Source organism: Ascaphus truei, chromosome 1, assembly GCF_040206685.1.
Source record: "Ascaphus truei isolate aAscTru1 chromosome 1, aAscTru1.hap1, whole genome shotgun sequence".
Taxonomy (NCBI): Eukaryota; Metazoa; Chordata; class Amphibia; order Anura; family Ascaphidae; genus Ascaphus; species Ascaphus truei.
In genome coordinates, this window is record NC_134483.1 from 341454213 (window position 1) to 341476773 (window position 22561).

A 22561-nucleotide genomic window follows, 5' to 3' on the forward strand; every position below is an offset into this window, starting at 1 on the left:
TGAGTTTGTATCAGTGTCTCCTTCATATTCTGGAGCTCTGTAATTTTTGTCATCAAGGTTGCCGCTGCGTCTGTTTCTCCTTGGTGTACTGACTCAAGGGGATGGAACAGACTCTCTGTCTCTCCAGCTCTTGCTCTAGTTTCTGGGCCTTCTCCCGCTCCCACTCATACAGAGTTACCTGGTATCGAAGCTCCGCCTCCAACGATGCGCTGGTCACATGCAGCGTGGCCTTTAGCTCCTCATATTGCTCTGTGGGGACACACCGGGTATTCAGGCGTTCCTGCAGTGCTTTTACCTCTTTAAAAGCCTGGAGATTTTCTTCCTGCAGAGTTCGCTGCTTCTCCTCTGCATTCTGGAGGTGTGTATGCTTCAACCTTTTCACCTTCCAGAAGTTTCTTTATTTTTTCCAGCTCATGGAGCTTTTCATTCTTTCCATTGACGTGGTCTGTCAACTCAGAATTTTCTTTTTCTAGTCTTAAATTTTCTCTTTTTCCAGTCTCTGTAATATTCAGGGCCTCCTTGTGGTCCGTCTTCCATTTTCACACCTCTGGTTGGAGACTGACTGTCTCCTGCGTGAGACTTCCATCTCTAGGTTGAGGGTCTAAAGCACCTTCTGGGAGACTTTGAGATCTATATTAAGATTGACAGGAACAAGGAGAAGAGAAACGAAGCACTGGTTCCACTATAGCAAAAATTGACACAGAGGTGCGTTCCCACAATGAAAGTTTAATGGACCATTCCACTTGCTATAGTGGAACCAGTGCTTCGTTTCTCTTCTCCTTGTTCCTGGCTATCCAACACAATGGAGGCACGGTTTACCCCAGGAACTGTGACGGATCAGGCTCTTCAATTGCGTGAGTAAACACTCCATATTGAGCCGTCTTCAGTCTCCTTTCCCAAAGTGGCTGCAAGGATTTGTTTATTGCCCCATATCTACACCATGATGTTGTATTAACGCTGGACACCGGCAGGTGTATATTGTACTTACCTCAGTGCATGTGGGACCTTATTTTTCCAGTTAAACATCTTATAGGTTTGTGGGTGCTACCATACAATCCAGCCTTATTTTTTGCTTTCTCTGGAGGGGTAATTTGCTATACATTTATACCTACGATCAATGTTTGCTGATATTTTGGTTTGAAGCACAATGCAACTCATTTTTCCATATATTAAGATTGACAATAGTTTTTTTAGAATTGTCCAGCTCCTCAGCGAGACTGTGAAGTTCCTTTTTGGAGACTTCCAGTTTTGTGCGCCAGCTGCCGATCTCGTGGTGTGAGGCATCTAGTTCTGTGCGGAGAGTATGAACCTCTTTCTGAGAGACTTCCACCTCTCTATGGCACTTGCAAACCTCTTGCTGAAAGATTGTAATTTCTTTCAGTGCCTCCTCATATTTCTGCTTCAGATTAACAATCAGTCTATCAGATTTGCTCTGTTTTTCATCCATGGCGGTAATAGTAGCATTTGCTGTATCTAGATCTGTCCTTAGATCCTCCAAGTCGGTCCCGGATTCAGAGTACATTGCGAGAACAGTCTTCTGTAGCTCAGCGTTATCTTCCCTCTCCAGTTTCAATTGTTCCCGGAGCAGATCACAGTAACGCCTGGCAATTTTCAGGGCATCTTCAGGGCTGGTCAAGGGATCGTCATTCATTGGTTCCGGCTCCGCTTCCCTGGTATGGTTGGTTGAGGGGTTCTCACTACTAGCACAGACACTTCTTTGGGGTACAAGACTTCTGCCTTGGGCCCTCTGGATATTCGGTCTTCCGCGGGACGAATTCTCCATTTTCTCTAGGCTGCAGGGCATCTCGGACCCTCTTTTCCTCCGCGGGTCTGCAGATGTGTCTGTTCCTTCCACGGTAAGTGAAGACCCTTTTTTCTTTTTCCGTCTTTTTGTTTTTGATGACTCCATCCCTTCAGGGATACTGGGGTCTCCGTCTTTATTTGAAACTTCAGCAGCTTCACTGTATCCGCCATGTTTTCCTTGCAGTTGCGTTAGGTGGCATAAATATTCAGCGATCTGCTGTTACCGCTCTTCCTCCTGCCAATCACATTCGTCATCATAGAGAGCGGTCTTTTCGGTTCGTACCGAGTTCAGGCACCCCCACCATCCTTTGGGGTGTTTTGTGGGTATGATTCGGTTTGGGTCCCCCGTAAGAGATGTCTTCCTCCTTATCGGACTGGAAGGGCCACTCTTCCGTGGGGTAGGGTTCATTACAGGAACGCCGCATCTTGTCCTCCATTTTGGGGCGACCAGGTGTATTTTTCTTCCTGACCTCAGGAGGCGCTATTGCAGCTGTTGCCACTGTTTTTGCTAGAACCCCAAATTGTGGTAGACCTAGAGGTGGGCATATTTTGCTTGTAGAGTTCGCAGCTCTCACAGGCATCTCTGTAGACTTTTTCTTCCCTTTGGTAAGTTTTACCATATTAGCAGTACTGCTCCGTGTGGTGGGGTTCTTTACACCAAGAACACATTTTCTTCCCCATTTTCAGAGTCTGTATTTGACTTCAGCTGGGAGGCCATTTTAAATTCCCGGAATCAGTACCTTGCATCGGTTACCGTCTGTAAAAGTTTCCCTGCTTTAGCACAGTCTTGCATCAATTTTGTGTAAGGGCTAACTTACTTCCCCAGTCCCTATATGCAGGACTGAAGGGATAATCCCATTACCACCCTATTCCCCAAAGTCTCAATAGATACCTTAAAGCAGGTGTCTGTTCATGTCAGTCTCTGGTAGGTTCCTGTGTCCCCTGTGTCCAAGAATATAAGTCTCTGGGTGTCTTGATCTCAGCAGAGTCTTTCTGCTCAAGACCTCTGTGTGCAGGCTTCCCTGCTTTTCTCTTGTCAGCACCCTTGTGTACTGAGGAAAAATCTCCTTCCTGTTTCTGGGAACAGGCTTTTCACAGAGCTGTGATTAGGCAGGTGGAGTGGTTGATTGCAATTAACCTGCACACTGCTGGATTAGAGGCAAGCCTGTTAACAGGGATAAGAGCCTGTTACACAAACGTTCAATATTTTTCTTACCTTTAGAAGCGTTGATCCTCCGAATCAGATGATTCTGCAAGCTGTCGTTCCGCAACGTCATCAAAGTCAAAGTCAATCCAACGCCATCCACCTTGAAGATCCGGAATAGGTAACAGCATTCTTCTTTCATCTGTCATTATTTCTTTATTTTCTTTAATCTTCTATCTTCATCTGTCAATCCAAAAAAAAACCTTACCTCTCTCTACTCCCCTCTTCTATCTCCCCCTCTCTCTATCTAACCTTCACCTCTCTCTTCTCCCACCCACCTCTCTCTTTTCTCCTCCCCCCTCACCTCTCCCCCCCACCTCTCTCCTCCCCACCTTTAATCTTCTATCTTCATCTGTCAATCCAAAACCTAATGGTAAATTCAGAACAGGGTGTTCTCTCGTCATTTTCTTCCTGCTAAATGTGGCGTCCAGGCCTTATAGGCCTGATTGGATGCTGTATCATGTGCCTGCATCCTTTATTATTTTTTTTAAGGATGTGACATCATCTCCAAGGGAGGTATGTCACATCCTTAAAACCACATGGCTATATCACATGGTATTATAGCCAATGGGATTGAAGACAATCCCATTGGTTGCTGTACCATGTGATAGGTTAGATTAGTTGAAAAGGTTGTGATATCACATTAAGGGATGACGTTACATCCTTTTGAACTAATGTAACCTATTACATGGTACAGCAATCAATGGGGTTGTCCTCAATCCCATTGGCTTTAATACCATGCAATATAGCCATGTGGTTTGGAGGATATGACGTACCTCCCTGGAGATGACTTCACATCCTGAAAAAAATAGATAGAGGCGGGCACAAGACAGCGTCCAATCAGATTGGAGCTGTACCATCTGACCATAAATATGATGTCACAGGCTATATAAAAGGCCTGTATGTCTCATTTTACCTCATGAAGCCAACAAGAGAACATCCTATTCTGGATTTACCATGGGGTTTTGGATTGACAGATGAAGAAAGAAGATAAAAGATGAAAATAATCACAGATGAAGAAAGAAGATGGTGATAGAAGATTTTTGTTGCCTGTTCCGGATCTTCAAGGTCAATGGCATTGGATTGACTTTGATGGCGTCACGGTACAAGATATTCCAGAATCGCCGGGATTCGGTGGGTCAACGCTTCTAAAAGTAAGAAAAATATTGAATTGAATTTATTTCTTTTAATGTTTTTCATTGCCTATTGACTAATAATGTATTAATCTGTGCCCGTTTTGGGTACAGATAAATACAGTGGCAGACTATGCATTTTTTGGCAAATGCTTGTTTTCTATTGATTGTTATTTTTTTTATTTCTGTTTATTGTTTGGATTAAATTGTTTTGAATTTGGATGGCTTGTTTTTAGTACATTTTAGGATTGGTTAGCGTTTTTAATTATTTATTTGTTTTGTTGGCTACTGCTTTTAATTAATTAATTGTTTTGTTGGCTAGTGTTGTAAATTAATTAATTGTTTTGTTGGCTAGTGGTTTTATTTGTTTAATAGTTCTCTTGGATAGTTGTTTATTTATTGTATTGTTTTGGAATAACATAATTGTAATAATGTAGTTGGCGATAGATAATTATTTGTGATGTGTACTATTAGGCTATTTAGTTATTTTATTGTTGGGGTGTTTAGATGTTTCTTTATTTGTGATTACAGCTCAACTCCGTTATAGCGCGATCTGCTATAATGCGGATCCATTTTTAACGCGGTTTGAGCGTGGACTCGAATATTAAAAAATAAATAAATAAATTTGCATACACTCACTGAACACATTGCAGACACTCACTGCACACACTCACTGCACACACTCACAGCACACACTCACAGCACACTGCACACACTCACAGCACACTGCACACACTCACAACACACTGCACGCACTCACAGCACACTGCACACACTCACAGCACACTGCACACACTCACAGCACACTGCACACTCACAGCACACTGCACACTATACACACTCACTGCACACACTGCACACACACACTGCACACACTGCACACACTCACAGCAGACTGCACACACACCCTGCACACACTGCATACACTCACTGCACACACTCACTGCACACACTCACTGCACAAACTCAATGAACACACTCACAGCACACTGCACACACCAAACACTCACAGCACACTGCACACACAAAACACTCACAGCACACTGCACACACCAAACACTCACAGCACACTGCACACACTCACAGCACACTGCACACACTCACAGCCCACTGCACACACTCACAGCCCATTGCACACACTCACAGCACACTATATACCCTCACAGCACACTACACACCCTCACAGCACACTACATACCCTCACAGCACTCTACAAACACTTACAGCAACTACACACCCTCACAGCACACTGCACACACTCACAGCACACACTCACAGCACACTGCACACTATACATACATGACACTCTCACAGCACACTGCACACACTCACAGCACACTGCACACACTCACAGCACACTGCACACACTCACAGCCCACTGCACACACTCACAGCACACTACACACCCTCACAGCACACTACACACCCTAACAGCAGACTGCACACACTCACAGCACACACTCACAGCACACTGCACACTCTCACAGCACACTGCACACTATACACACACGACACTCTCACAGCACACTGCACACACTCACAGCACACTGCACACACTCACAGCACACACTCACAGCACACTGCACACACTCACAGCACACACTCACAGCACACTGCACACACTCACAGCACACACTCACAGCACACTGCACACACTCACAGCACACACTCACAGCACACTGCACACACTCACAGCACACTGCACACTCACAGCACACTGCACACACTCACAGCACACTGCACACTCACAGCACATTGCACACACTCACAGCCCCCTCCCCCACCCCTACCTTTGGTGTCGGCTGCTGGCAGGGATTGGTGCGTGGCTGGTGGGGGGGGGGGGGGGGGGGGCGGTGCAGGGCTGCCGAGGGGGGGATCAGAGCGGGGCTGACAGGGGGGATCGGTGTGGGGCTGGCGCGGGGGGGATCGGAGCAGGGCTGGCATCGGAGCAGGGCTGGCAGGGGGGGATCAGAGCGGGAATACTGGGGGGGGGATTGGAGCGGGGTTGGCATTGGAGCGGGGCTGGCAGGGGGAATCAGAGCGGGGCCGGTGGGGGGGTGGGGGATTGGAACAGGGCTGGCATCAGAGCGGAGCTGGCGGGGGGGATCGGGGCGGGGCTGACATCGGAGTGGGGCTGGCGGGGGGGATCGGAGCGGGGCTGGCATCGGAGCGGGGCTGGCGGGGGAAGTGAGGCTGCTGGGAGAAGTGCGAGGGGAGTTACGGTGGCTGCTGGGGGACGTGTAGGGCTGCTGGCGCCTCACTCCACCTCTTCCCCTCCTCCCGATCAGGCGCACGGCGGCCATTTTTAAAAAAAATTGGCGCGACCCCGGTTATAGAGTGGTTGGATCGGGTGGTCCCCCGAGGACCGCATTATAATGGGGTTGAGCTGTATTGTGTATTTTTGGCCTTAATTATTTTTATTACCAGTAGGTTGACTATTGAGTGATATTGTGGCTTATCATGCCCATATTATATTGGTATGATATACCAGTGTGCCAATCAATGGGTACAGGGTGGGTATAGTGGGTCCGGATTAAAGGGTTAGGGGCCATTAGATTGTATTTTTTCTTGTATTCTTTCTGGCAACAGAGGACATGGACCTGTAGTATGCTGATAAGGTCGCTCTTCATGATGGCAGGGTTAAGTTGAACGTTTTATTTGCTTTATTTATGCTGACTTGCTAATGTTTGATTTCATAATGGGCAAATGAGCTATTAGCCATATCTGGTTAATAGTTATTTTGCCCATTACTGTACTGTATGTCTTGGGGGTGTGGGGGGGTGTATTTATTGCAATGTATTTCACTTTTTTTTTTTGCAACATGATTGGTACCTCAGGCCAGTGGGGACCTGCGGTGACCAGCAGAGGTCCCCTGGACACCTGTGGGACCACGTGAGGACCCCCGGACACCCATGTGGACAACCTGAGGACCCACAAACACCCATGTGGACCACTTGAGGACTCCTGGACACCCGTGGGGACCATTCAAGGGCCCACAGGCACCCGGAGGGACCACCCGAAGGCCACCAGACACCTGCTTGGAACACCTGGAGGCCCAAGGACACTCGCAGGGATCACCCAGGGAACCCTACCGGCACTGGTATCAATCCTGTGCATAAAAAATAAATAAAAATGCTTTTATGTGGGGCACAGGGGGTGAGTGGGTTGTGTTTTGGTGGTTAGTACATATTGTAATGTTTATTGGGGGCATAGGGGGTGAGTGAAGGGCCAAGTAACCGCTTCACTCACCCCCTCTGCCCCCAATAAAACTGCTGTTGTTCCTTAACCCCTCCATTGCCTTAGCAATTAGCCACTAAGTTAATGAAGTTGCCTGTACGATTCATGCCGGGGGCCTCCTGTGCTGAAATTAATGGGTATCAGCTCCGGAGACTCCAGGCATAAATCCGATGCAGGAAAAATGCATTTTTTTTTCTAAGTCCCTTCTAGCGCTTCTCGGCAGCTTCTCATTACCTTCCTGCCAACTTTTCCTGGCGGGAGGATTTTGAGAGGAAATCTCTATTTTAGAGCCGTGATAAACCTCGATAAGCTTACCTGGGCTACTAGAATTGCATGTTTGAAAACTTGTCGATAAGTGACTTGACGCCGTTTTCGTATGCGCTGCTGTTTTCCATGCGAAAGGAACGCTGCCAATCGACCCAGGCACACGTGTTTATCGTGGTTGCTTTGTTTGAATTTCATGGATTCTGTTTCTTTGTGTGCAATGAAATGAATGAATTGTAATGTGTACAGTACTGTGCTACTGTGCTACTGTGTCAATTTCAGGTGTTTAAAAGCCACAACACTAAAATGCCATTTTCTGCACTCGCCTGCACTCCCGTCTTAAGGCGGTACGGTTGGAAGTAACCCGCGCCATGACACGGGTATTCCGATGTGTGCACCGCGTGATGCCTTAAAATAAAGTCCGCTGCATCTGTACATATTCTCCAAGCAGTTTTAGTGTGTATCGACAAAATGCCTTAATTTCATGTAAATCACTGTTTTTTGTAAATCGCCATTGAACATTCAATACACCTTATTCATTATAAATAATCTTTGCCAGGATCAGCTGCCCCATTTTACACCACAGTGCAAGGTTTAAACTCTTGTGTTGCTCACAATGGCCATCAGTGGCAGGGGACTAGTTTAGAATTATACATTTTTCTTATTGCTGGTGATTGGATCTACTGTAAATCTTGTTATAATTTGTCTAATCAGGATAAAATGCACTAATGCGGGGCTGTGATAATGTTCTTTTTATTATTTAGTTGGAAACAAATTACGTAATTTACACACATTTAACATTTTTGAACACTAAAATGTGCTGTAAAGGGCAACAATCATGCAACAAAAAGGTTTAAATCTAGCAGACTTTTTCTGAAAAGAATGGTATACTAATTTTTTTCTCTCCTGGTGAGCTTCTACTTCAGGAAATTATTAATTGTATGTAACATTTCCAAACTACCTCAATTGTATGCAGATTTAGAACGACTACTAAATTTTTCAGGATTTCTAATGGACGACAGTAGCCTGTCTCTGCCTCCCTGTCTCCCTGTCTCCCTGTCTCCCTGTCTCCCTGTCTCCCTGTCTCCCTGTCTCCCTGTCTCCCTGTCTCCCTGTCTCTCTGTCTCTCTGTCTCTCTGTCTCTCTTTCTTGTTATTTCTTCCCTATCTGCACATCCTCACCTTTCTGGAGGGTAATATACTGTAGGAGGCGCTGTTTGAAACTTTTCAAACAGAAACCATTGACCATATTTACTAAGCACTCCTCAGCAACAAGGCACACACTGAATGCTGAATGGGCTGTACTGTGTCTTCTAGTGTCAGATGTGTTATGCTTATGGGATAAGACTGCTTAGTACGTATGGGTCCATGTGTATTATTACACTCGGTAAGCTAGTAAATAAGGAAGGACATAGTTGCTTTGCATGCTACAGTATATTAGCATTATTTTTTTTAAATGACCATTCAGAGGCTAGTTATAATATCAATACAATCTTCTCAAGTTTTCAGAAATTAACTAATACAATGGGCTTATTATCCCACTATCTCTTTATGATGGAGACCCTTGCGATTTGTTGAAAAATGCATAATTTTTCTACTTTCACCCTGAAAAACAAGTTTCCTCTGCAAGTCAATAGAAGATGAATAAATCTCTCACATTCTCTTAGCTGGTGTGCCTGAATAGAATGGGACAGTGTGATCATTTTATACTAGGGGGTTCAGGTACAAACGCTACAGTATAAACTGACACAAATGCTAAATCTCAAGCAAATTGCTGGAAACGTTACCTTCGTTATCACAGCGCAATTTAGGTCAGCTGCTTTGTTTACATGCACATTAATGCAAATATACAAAAGCAGGTTTGTTTATGCAGTTTTGGTGCCCCACAGCACAGACTAATTTCTAATAAATATGGTGTGAATTTAGCTTTAACCACTAGTTGTTAGGCAAGCAAATTTAAAAAAACCCAGTTAACTAGATGAGAGGAAGCTTTCCTTAACTATAGCATTCATGAATAATAAATATCAGCCCAACCCAAATGTTATCAAAACAAGATCTATATAAAAACATAATCTATTAAAACAATTTAAAAAAAGACAGCTGTAGTCTCTACATCAACTGCAATTTATACTGTAGGTACCTGCGTCCTATAACTTTCAAGTAAACCTATATACTGTATGTTAAGGAACCTTATATCCTACTTCTTGAACCTAGCGATGGTTGAATGTATCTCTGAATAAAATGATTAACAGACAAGCTTAATTGTCTTTGCAGTACATGGTGTATTGGAGTACATTACATTGCAATACATTGCAGTGCATTAGAGTACATTATATTGGCATAAAAATAACTAAATGATCATCGTGTTGTCAAATAATGTTATTGTTTACATTTGAAAGCCTCTGTATTGTCTTCCACAACGTAAGCACATTTCTTTTGTATGCAGCTTCCACAAATTAAAAATACAACCGAAGCCGTAATTGCAGAAGGTAATAAAATCTGCCTAGAATACATAAAGATTGGAAAAGGAAAGATTCTATTATGGTAAGACACACACCCTGAAGATTGAATATTATATTATCAAAATTTGTAGTATTTTTATAACTGTAGCTTTATTAATGCCAAACAATGTACCCAAAGGAAAAGCTTACGTTCTGTACATTGAGCTAAATGTTTCGATCCATTAAACTATGATAAGCGGTTTTTCTTATTCTGAAAGAAAATGCCACAGTCATTCAAAATCTGGTCACAGATAATACACGTTACAAGAAATTATGGAAGAATATATGTACATTTCCATGCATTTGTTCATAAAAGGAAGTATTCACTTTATTGTCGTCTACTTCAGGCAGCCGTTATAGCTAGATGCCCATATATATTAGATAAGTCAGTAGATGATACACACACTTACACTCATATATATATATATCTATATATATATATATCTATCTATCTATCTATCTATATATATATATATATATATATATATATATATATATATATATATATATATATATATGTAGAGGTATCAGTACTGTGTTAGCCGAGCTTCAATAATCAAAAAATAAATAGATGATACCGTTCTGTGGCTAACGATATCAAAAAATAAAAATAAAAAAAGCCACAGAACGGTATCATCTATTTATTTTTTTATTATATATATATATATCTATATATATATAGATATATATATCTAAATATAGATATATAAATATATATATATATATATATATATATATACAGTGTTCGACAATTGTATACGTTTACTCGCCCGGGGCGGGTGGATTTAACCCCCGGGCGAGTAACTATTGGCCCAAGCAGCACACGTGTTTTTTTTTTTAAATTCCCCCGTTCGCACTGAAATTTCCCTGCTCGCGCTGAAAAAAAAAAAAACTCCCCTACCTGACTCCTGATTGGCGCGCTCCAGGCTTTGTGGGCGCGCGGCCAGGCTCTATATGAGCCCGCCCCCAACGAGCGGACATTCTGCCTGGAGCTCTGTTGGAGGGTAAGTACTCTCCATGCTGCGGCCCCTCTGCTCCTTCCCTGCGATCCCCCTGGTCCCCACATGGCTCCCTACTCCCCACCGCGGAAGCTCTCCTGTCCCCTGCTCCTGTCCCATTCCCCTCCTCCTGTCCCCTCCTCCTGCCCCCTGTCCCCTCCTCCTGCTCCCTTCCCCTCTTCCTGCTCCTGTCCCCTTCCCCTTCTCCTGTCCCCTTCCCCTCGATCCACCGATCGATGTCAGGGGCGGGAGGTCCCCGCTGCTGCAGCCCGGTTGGCTTGCGGGGGGGGGGGGGCTCGGCCCTCACCACGTGCCTCCCATGCGTCCCTTACCTTCATGATGGCGCAGCCGCCACATGAGGTGGGGGGATGTCGGCCTGGCCCCCCCCCCCCGCCACGAGCATCATGCTGCCGCGGGCTGGGGGGGAAGAAGCAGCCTGCAGCTTGGCCAGGCACTGTGACATGCCGGCGAGGGGAGCAGGGCAGTGGCGGCCACGGCGGGGCTGACTGTCACCTGGGGCGCCCAGTGGGGGATACCTCGCCACGTGCCACCCACCCACCCTGCTGATTGGGGGTGGGGGATGTCGGCCTGCCCCCCACACGAGCGGGAGATGGGCGCGGGTGGGTGGGGGATTTGCGTGGTGCTGGTCGCGGCCTTTCCTCCCCTGTGTGTGTGTGAGAATGTGTATGTGTGTGTGTGTGGGAGAATGTGTGTGTGTATGGGAGTATGTGTATGTGTGTGACACCAGAGGTCCCCCCCACCCCCAGTCAGTAACCCCCCCCAGTCAGTAACCCCCCCCCAGTCAGTAACCCCCCCACCAGTCAGTCACCCCCCCAGTCAGTAACCTTCCCCCCAGTCAGTCAGTCACCCCCCCCTGTCAGTCACCCCCCAGTCAGTGTCAGTCACCCCCCCACCCCCAGTCAGTGTCAGTCACCCCCCCACCCCCAGTCAGTGTTAGTCACCCCCCACCCCCAGTCAGTGTCAGTCACCCCCCCACCCCCAGTCAGTGTCAGTCACCCCCCCACCCCCAGTCAGTGTCAGTCACCCCCCACCCCCAGTCAGTGTCAGTCACCCCCCCACCCCCAGTCAGTGTCAGTCACCCCCCCACCCCCAGTCAGTGTCAGTCACCCCCCCACCCCCAGTCAGTGTCAGTTACCCCCCACCCCCAGTCAGTGTCAGTCACTCACCCACCCAGTCACCCCTGCCCCACCCAGCCACTCACCCAGCAAACCACTCAACCAGCCAGTCACTCACCCAGCCTCTCTCTCTGTGTATCACCCACCCTCTGTGTGTCACCCACCGTTTCTCTCCTCTGTCTCCCCCACACTCTCTCTCTCCCCCCCACACACTCTCTCTCCCCCCCACACTCTCTCTCTCCCCCCCACACTCTCTCTCTCCCCCCCACACTCTCTCTCTCCCCCCCACACTCTCTCTCTCCCCCCCACACGCTCTCTCTCCCCCCCACATGCTCTCTCTCCCCCCCACACTCTCTCTCTCCCACACACTCTCTCTCTCTCTCCCCCACACTCTCTCTCTCTCTCCCCCACACTCTCTCTCTCTCCCACTCTCTCTCTCCCCCCCCACTCTCTCTCTCTCCCCCCCACACTCTCTCTCTCTCTCTCCCCCACTCTCTCTCTCTCTCTCTCCCCCCCACTCTCTCTCTCTCCCCCCCACACTCTCTCTTTCCCCAACACTCTCTCTCCCTCTCTCCCCCACACTCTCTCTCCCTCTCTCCCCCACACTCTCTCTCCCTCTCTCCCCCACACACTCTCTCTCTCCCCCACACACTCTCTCTCCCCCACACTCTCTCTCTCCCCCCCACTCTCTCTCTCTCCCCCCCACACTCTCTCTCTCCCCCCCCACACTCTCTCTCTCTCCCCCACACTCTCTCTCCCTCTCTCCCCCACACTCTCTCTCTCTCCCCCCCACACTCTCTCTCCCCCACACTCTCTCTCCCTCTCTCCCCCACACTCTCTCTCCCTCTCTCCCCCACACTCTCTCTCTCCCCCACACTCTCTCTCCCTCTCCCCCACACTCTCTCTCTCCCCCCCACTCTATCTCCCCCCCCTCTCTCTCTCTCTCCCCCACACTCTCTCTCTCTCCCCCACACTCTCTCTCTCTCTCTCCCCCACACTCTCTCTCTCTCTCCCCCACACTCTCTCTCCCTCTCTCCCCCACACTCTCTCTCCCTCTCTCCCCCACACTCTCTCTCCCTCTCTCCCCCACACTCTCTCTCCCTCTCTCCCCCACACTCTCTTCCCCCACACTCTCTCTCCCCCACACTCTCTCTCCCTCTCCCCCACACTCTCTCTCCCCCCACTCTCTCTCTCCCCCCCACTCTCTCTCTCTCTCCCCCACACTCTCTCTCTCTCTCCCCCACACTCTCTCTCCCTCTCTCCCCCACACTCTCTCTCCCTCTCTCCCCCACACTCTCTCTCCCTCTCTCCCCCACACTCTCTCTCCCTCTCTCCCCCCACTCTCTCTCCCCCCCCCCACTCTCTCTCTCTCTCCCCCACACTCTCTCTCTCTCTCCCCCACACTCTCTCTCCCTCTCTCCCCCACACTCTCTCTCCCTCTCTCCCCTACACTCTCTCTCCCTCTCTCCCCCACACTCTCTCTCCCTCTCTCCCCCACACTCTCTCTCCCTCTCTCCCCAACACTCTCTCTCCCTCTCCCCCACACTCTCTCTCTCTCTCCCCCACACTCTCTCTCCCTCTCTCCCCCACACTCTCTCTCCCTCTCTCCCCCACACCCTCTCTCCCTCTCTCCCCCACACTCTCTCTCCCTCTCTCCCCCACACTCTCTCTCCCTCTCTCCCCAACACTCTCTCTCCCTCTCCCCCACACTCTCTCTCCCTCTCCCCCACACGCTCTCTCTCTCTCTCTCTCCCCCACACTCTCTCTCTCTCCCCCACACTCTCTCTCTCTGTCACTCCCACACTCTCTCTCTCTGTCACTCACACTCTGGATCTCTTATTTACCCTATATATCTTAACTGCCCTATACTACACCGAAATCTTAACTACCCTATACTGCTTTCTTCCAGATCTGGCTCAAGCTTCACACGGAAGACATCGGAACCCCCCCCTAACCCAGAAGACAGGTAATGAACACCTCCCCAATGTATAACATTGCGGGAATGAGCGTACCTGGACATTGAGGGACTGCGGATCAGGTAAGATCCCAGGTGGGATTGCTGCTTTAGATATTGTGAAGCGGGGACATCCAGACATTGGTTAAGGGGTTCAGGAAACTAGTCATTCACACCTGGCTTTTATTTCTAGATCCGACATTTACACACACACATGTAACAAGGACTAATTGTAGTATAATGTAATACAATAAATACATTTATGTCAAAAACGAATGTTGTTCTGACTAGGAATTTATTAAATGTATTTTATTTATATATTTTATTTTAAAGCGGGGTTGGGGGCGGGACTAGGGGCGGGGTTGGGGGCGGGACTAGGGGCGGGGTTGGGGGCGGGATTAGGTGGCGAGTAGATTTTTTGGTTGGGCGAGTAGCTTTTTGGGTGATTTGTCGAACACTGTATATATATATATATATACCGTGTTCGACAAATCTATACATTTGCTCGCCCCGGGCGAGTGGATTTAACATCATGGCGAGCTCCTATTGGCCCAAGCAGCACACGTTTGGTACTAGGTGTCGAGTAGATTTTTTTGTGTGGCGAGTAGATTTTTTGGTGATTTGTCAACCACTGTGTGTGTGTATATATATATATAACTAAACCCTTATTAACAGAGTGAGCAAACTCCGCTTTGCTAAGGGTAAAAAGTAGAGATGATAGAGGCCCGTGAATATTCATTCAAATATTATGTTCTTAAAACAAATTACGCAAAAGCATGCAATTCTGCCTTTGGCCACTGAGATTTCCTTTGACAGAGGTTTAAACATAACATGCAATATAGGCTTTGCTGGTAGAGGAGTGAGGGATGGAGTCAGAAATTAATGGAGTCCCAGGTGGCATATATACCCCACCCCAAACACACCTTTATACAACACGTGGAGAGACACCTGTGCACAAAAAGGAGCCCACCTACTGTATGATACCTGGGAGATATGCTTAATTCAGTCATTTAAATATATTTTGCAAATCAACATGAGCATATACTGTATACCACTACCTTTTTTTTCAACTAGATTACAACTTCTTTTTTTTTTTTTTTTTTAAACCACACCAACCAATGACTGCAAACATACACAGCTGCCGCTTTCCTCTCCCCTTGAATCTCCTAGCGGGCTATGTATAAATATTTTGGAAATTAATCGAAAGAGTCTATTGTGTAAAAAAATGAATTTCTCACCTAACATCAGCATATCTTCGTATGTCATTATTCATGTTCTTACATTTGGCTCATGTTTTCTTAATATTTGTATGGTGTGAGTCAGACATATGAATGAAATGCATTAAGAATTTAGAAATACCCCTGACAAAGGGTCATATGACGCAAAACGTGCACCAGGTCGCCTCTCTGACGTAATCCCGTCAACATGCGTCGTGCATCCTTTCCAGGAGCTGCAAGATAGTATCCGCTCCTCCTATCGGCTATCAGATCGACGGAGCACTAGCAATGCAGGTTGCCTTTACAATTATTACTTTGTATATAATATTGGATTCAATAGTAGTGGTTCAGGGTCCTTTATTGCAGTTCCCCTTATCCCTACAGGGATTAGAGCAGGACTAGATATACAGGACTAGATATACAGGACTAGACACAGCACTCTTGAGTATTGATAGCTTGTTTTTCAAGCTCCCCCTGACTACTGGCTAATTACTTTTGGGCTATTTACTAATCTGCATAGCCACTCTAAAGTATATACTTAAACTTATACCGATACCTAACACTTCAGGGGATACATTAGGACCTACAGTATAATTAATATTGTGCTCTTTCAATTAGATTGTAAGAGAGCTTTACTACTATGTATTGTATATTAATTGATATACTCAAATGCACACATAGGGCTTAAATACCTATTGCCAAATGTGACAATACTCAATATATTGGGTTTCAATATGAACTAGTATTATCAGCCTATATCTATCTATCTATATATATCTATATATATGTGACGGTTCAGAGGATTCCTTCCCCTTCATGTGTCCCCGATGTCACACGCTCACCTATCCTCTCTGTCCCTTCCTCTGCCAGCCTCCCTTCTTTTACCCACACCTGTCCCTCTCCGGCAGCCTCTGACGCCATTCCATTACCACGGCGCGTGCCCCGCAAGACTCGCGCACCCGCGTGGTCCCCGAGCCCCTGCTGCTGCACTCTCCCCTCTCAGGCCCCCTCGGTATCTGCTCCCATGTCCTTACCTCCGGCTGCCGTTCCTTCCGTTCCTCCATTCCCCTCTGCAGGTGCCCCCGCAACGCGGCGCTCCGCACGCCTCGTGACGCAGCCTGTGCGCACACTCTCAGATTACAGAGGGCCCGCGCACACGCTCCTCTTCTAGGGGTTTCCAGTCTCCTGACTCCTCCTCCCATGTCCTGCAGGCGATCTCCCTTACTGTTCTCCTGTCTCCTCCTCTTCTCCTCCTCACCTATCCCTGCTATTTCCCACTTCACCCTCTGCTCCTCCTCTCTCTCCTATTGGTGTTCCCTCCTTTATAATCCCTGTCTGTCCTTTCTATTTTTGCTCTGCATAGCTTCTGTTATCCCTGTGTGTGCAGTCCTATGCTTTGCTCTCTCTGTGTTCCAGCTTGTTCCTGCTCCTGCTTATCTCTGGATTTCCCTGGTTTGACCTCTGCTCGTCCTGGACTACCCTGCTCTCTGTTGCCCTTGAACCTTGCTTATGAACGCTACCTTGCTGACCTCTGTAACCCCTGGATTTGGCTTACGAACTCAACTATTCTGACTTCTGGATCCCTGGACTCTGGCGCACGGACACAACTATTCTTACGTTATACCACCAAGGCGTTGCAAGTATCACTAACTATCTTTCAACAGGCCCAGCAACGCCATACCACACTCCAGGCTCGCTCCCACTGCTGTGGGTGTGTGGTAATACCCTTCCCACCTCAGTACTGGGGTCTTGCCAGGTCAGCGGGCATACAGGCGTGACAATATATAAAAGTGAAATCTTGTTTGTCTGTGGGTCTGCCACGCCTCTCGATCTCATTGGCCTGAGGGGTGGCGTGACGTCACGGCCAGGGCTACGTAGGCCGTGAGACTCACACCACCATCACACCGCATGCACCTCTCAGACAGTGGCGACCCACACGCCTGCACCGCACAATCCAACCGCCTCACTTCACACCCTCCACCACAGCCTCACACCCTCCACCCCGAGGTTAGGTGGGTGAGGGGGGGAAACAAGCGCTGCCACATCACTCACCGCTCACAGCCGCCAGGCCACTCTGCAAACCCAGCGGGACTGGGGGAGGGGGAATGGGCCCACAGGCCGAGGTGAGGGGGGGGGGGGGAAGTGCCACACAACCACCTGGCCACTCTGGCTCTTCTCCTTACCCCACGGGTGATCGACCGCCAGGGACACAGGTGAGCGTGTCGGGGACCGAGGTGAGGGGTGGAAACAAGCGCCGCCACATCACTAGGAGAGTGATGTGGGGTGCAGGAGGGGGAGAGTGATGTGGGGTGCAGGGGGGGAGAGTGATGTGGGGTGCAGGGGGGCAAGAGTGATGTGGAGTGCAGGGGGGGAGTGATGTGCGTGAAGGGGGGGAGAGTGATGTGGGGTGCAGGAGGGAGAGTGATGTGGAGTGCAGGGGGAGAGTGATGTTGGGTGCAGGGGGAGAGTGATGTGGGTGCAGGGGGGAAGAGTCATGTGGGGTGGAGGTGCAGAGAGTGCTGTGAAGTTTAGGGGGGAGAGAGTGCTGTCCGGTGCAAGGGGGGGAGGGGACAGTGAGGTGTCCAGGGGGAATGGAGCTGGGAATGGGGGGGGGAGAGCGGAAACAGAGGGGGAATGGGAAAATATACTCCCGGGCAACGCCGGGTATATCAGCGAATTAATATATATTTATAATATATATATATATATATTATATATATATATTGTGACAGAAACCAGGGGATGGTAATAAATTCCTTATATAGGGCTCCCAGGATACTGAACAGTTTCTATCCTGTTTAGGCTGAAAAGTGCAGCCTCAGAATGCATGCACTCCATCCCACAGTTTGGCAAGTGCTGGAACGGAGGGATGAGGGATCCAGACCAGAGTTTGTCTGCTGCCTGATTTCTGTCACCTGTCCTGCTAGTTAGAAATCAGGTATTTAAGGCTTATTTCCTGGTTTCTCTTCCCTCTCCCCAAGAGCCTGGAGGCAGGAAGGCTGCTGGAGGCAGAGAGGGGAAACGCCCATTCTGTTCCTTTTTTCTAAAACTGCAAAGTTCATTATTTTTGTTGTTGGAAGTGGATAAGCCACTCCAAACCCAGTCAGGGAAAACCTTAGTTAAGTTATTGCTCAGGTGAGCAGGGTTTTGTTTGCTTATGTATCATTTTGTATTCCGTGTGGCAGTCTCAGTGCCTGGGACTGAATAAACCAGGCAGTAGCCTGTTTAAAGGAACAGCACGTTATGCCTCGTCATTTAACCTACCCTAAAAGACTGTGTTCTAACAGTCCCGGACAGACGGCGGAGCCTGGAGTAAGCCGTTTGTCACAATATATCATAATATTGTGTGTATATATATACATATATTGATATACTCAAATGCACAAATAGGGCTTAAATACCTATTGCCATATGTGACAATACTCACTATACTGGGTTCAAATATCAACTAGTAGTATCAATATATATATATTGATACTACTAGTTGATATTTGAACCCAGTATAGTGAGTATTGTCACATTTGGCAATAGGTATTTAAGCCCTATGTGTGCATTTGAGTATATCAATTAATACACAATAGTTACAGTTAGGTCCGGAAATAATTGGACACTGATACAAGTTTTGTTATTTCGGCTGTGTACCAAAATAAATTCTAGTTACTGTTAAAGAATGAATATGGGCTTTAAGTGCTTTAATTTGAGGGGATTCACATCCAAATTGGAGGAAGGGTTTACGAATTACATCTCTTTAATATGTAGCCCCCTCTTTTTCAAGGGACCAAAAGTAATTGGACAGTTGACTCAAAAGCTGTTTCATGGACAGGTGTGGGCTATTCCTTCATTATTTCATCGTCAATTAAGCAGGTAAAAGGTCTGCAGTTTATTCCAGGTGTGGCATTCACATTTGGAACCTGTTGCTGTGAACCCACAACATGCGGTCAAAGGAGGTCTCAATGCAAGTGAAACAAGGCATCCTTAGGCTGCAAAAAAAAAAGAAAATCCATCAGAGAGATAGCAGGAACATTAGGAGTGGCCAAATCAACATTTTGGTACATTCTGAGAAAAAAATAATACGCTGGTGAGCTCTGCAACACAAAAAGGCCTGGATGTCCACGGAAGACAACAGTGTTGGATGATCATAGGATCCTTTCCATGGTAAATAAAAACCCCTTCACAACATCCAGCCAAGTGAAGAACACTCTCCAGGAGGTAGGCATACCATTATCCAAGTCAACCATAAAGAGAAGACTTCACGAGAGCAAATACAGAGGGTTCACCACAAGGGGCAAACCATTCATAAGCCTCAAGAATAGAAAGGCCAGATTAGACTTTGCCAAACAATATTTTAAAAAGCCAGCCCAGTTCTGGAACAGCATTCTTTGGACAGATGAAATATGATCAACCTGTACCAGAATGATGGGAACAAAAAAGTATGGAGAAGGCTTGGAACGTCTCATGATCCGAAGCATACCACATCATTTGTAAAACATGGTGGAGGCAGTGTGATGGCATGGGCATGCATAGCTTACAATAGCACTGGGTCACTAGTGTTAATTGATGATGTGACAGAAGACAGAAGCAGCCGGATGAATTCTAAAGTGTATAGGGATATATTGTCTGCTCACTTCAGCCAAATTCAGCAAAGTTGATTGAACGGTGCTTCACTTTACAGATGGACAATGACCCAAAACATACTGCGAAATCAACCGAGGAGTTTTTAAAGGCAAAGAAGCTGAATTTTCTGCAATGGACGCGTCAATCACCTGATCTCAACCCGATCGAGCATGCATTTCACTTGCTGCAGACAAAATTATTTTTTTATATCCCATATCCCTAAGACCTGGAAAACTGCCAGAGTTGTCCCAATCTTCAAAAGTGGGGTCAAAAACACTGTCTCAAACTACAGACCAATCTCACTTCTCCCAATTCTATCCAAAGTCATGGGAAAATGTGTCCACTCCCAATTAAACGACTACTACACCAAGACAAATTTCCCTAGCCAATACCAATCTGGCTTTCGCCCCAAACACTCCACCGTAACTACCCTGCTAAAAGTTTGCAATGAAATCCAGTGTGGAATGGAACGGGGACAACTCACTGGTGCAGTATTCCTAGATTTTGCAAAGGCTTTTGATACAGTTGATCATGCTATCCTGCTTAACAAACTCCAGAGCTCTGGAATAGGGAAGCATGCTGGTTTCAGTCCTACCTATCAGGAAGATCCCAACATGTGTCCATCTCAGGCTCTAACTCCAACCCCCTGGATATCACCTGTGGTGTCCCGCAAGGCTCTGTTCTGGGGCCCCTACTTATCTCAGTGTTCATTAATGATCTTCCCATAGCTTGTAAGGAAACCTCATTACACATGTATGCAGATGACACAATCCTATATGCACACAGCCATAGCCTCTCTGACCTTCAACACATACTTCAGTCTGACTTTTTCAGACTTGAAAACTGGATTTCCCAAAACAAACTGTTTTTAAACACTGACAAGAATGTAACAATGGTATTTGGGACCAAGACTAAATTTTTAAAGTTTCCAGCGACTGAGCTCCATATTAGAACCAACGCTAACACCACCCTAACCCCTGTCACTAGTTTTAAATACCTGGGCTTATGGTTTGACTCCCACTTAACATTCGGAATGCACATTGATACTCTGACAACCAAGACCTATGCCAAACTAGGGGTACTTTACAGGAACAAATCCTTCCTAAGTCTCCTGGTCAGAAAGCGTATCGCACAGCAGATGCTAATGCCAATTATTGACTATGGAGACATAGTATATGGCTCGGCACCTCAAACCCACCTTAGCAAACTTGACACCCTCTACAATTCAATTTGTCGTTTTGCTCTCTAATGCAACTACAACACACATCACTGCGAAATGCTCAAAGAACTAGATTGGTCATCACTAGAGTCTAGGCGCAAAGTTCACCTTTCCTATCTTGCCTTTAAATTCTTCATGGGCAAGCTACCCAGCTATCTGAACAAGCACCTCACCCCTACCACTTGCAGCACTTATCACCTGAGATCAGATTCCAAAAGACTGTTCATGGTCCCAAGGCTCAACAAAGTATCTGGCCGTTCCTCCCTCTCGTACCATGCACCCCAAAACTGAAACAACCTACCAGAGACTCTCACATCCACCACCAGTTTAAGTTCTTTCAAATCTAAGGCTGTCTCACATTTTAATCTGGTCTGTAACTGTTTCATACGCCCATAATATATATTTTCTTTAACTGTGCATGCAATGTCTTGTATATAATGTATACCCTGTTCATTTATGTAACTGTATTTGTAACCATGTATTATTTGTCTTACTCTGTGCCCAGGACATACTTGAAAACGAGAGGTAACTCTCAATGTATTACTTCCTGGTAAAATATTTTATAAATAAATAAATAAATAATAAATAAAACTTATGGCAGAAAGACCCACGAACAAGCAATAACTGAAGACAGCTGCAGTAAAGGCCTGGCAAAGCATCACAAAGGAGGAAACCCAGCGTTTGGTGATGTCCATGCGTTCCAGACTTCAAGCAGTCATTGCCTGCAAAGGATTCTTGACAAAGTATTAAAAATGAACATTTTATTTATGATTGTGTTAATTTGTCCAATTACATTTGAGCCTCTGAAATAAGGGGACTGTGTATGAAAATGGTTGCAATTCCTAAATGTTTCATACGATATTTTTGTTCAACCCCTTGAATTAAAGCTGAAAGTCTGCACTTCTATTGCATCTTGGTTGTTTCATTTCAAATACATTGTGGTGGCGTACAGAGCCAAAATTATGAAAATTGTGTCAGTGTCCAAATATTTCCGGACCTAATTGTATATATCCATATACAAGTTTGTCAGTATACTATAAGACACAACCACTTTATTACTATAGCCCTTGGTAACTGCACATTTTAATTTTGTTTAAAATCAGTTTATATACAATTGTACTATTCACTATCACTAAGTTCATTTTATTCTTCAAATCCAACTATATTTTAATATTATTCATTAAAAGTTCATTATTAATTTGTCACAGCAATTCTCTTTACTTTACATGAGAGTGCAACATACAGAGACCTCTTTTCTTCCCCCCCAGATATTTTCTGTCTT

General features: G+C 46.5%; 1 protein-coding gene across 2 annotated transcripts in view; it reads left to right on the forward strand.

Moving 5' to 3' along the window:
- LOC142470946 (vitamin D-binding protein-like) overlaps positions 1-22561 on the forward strand; it is a 75083-nt gene that overhangs the window by 40622 nt on the left and 11900 nt on the right. For both annotated transcript variants that reach the window (XM_075577755.1, XM_075577762.1), the window contains exon 6: positions 10087-10184. In XM_075577755.1, coding sequence (XP_075433870.1) covers positions 10087-10184 — 98 coding nt within the window. The remainder of the gene's footprint in view (positions 1-10086; positions 10185-22561) is intronic.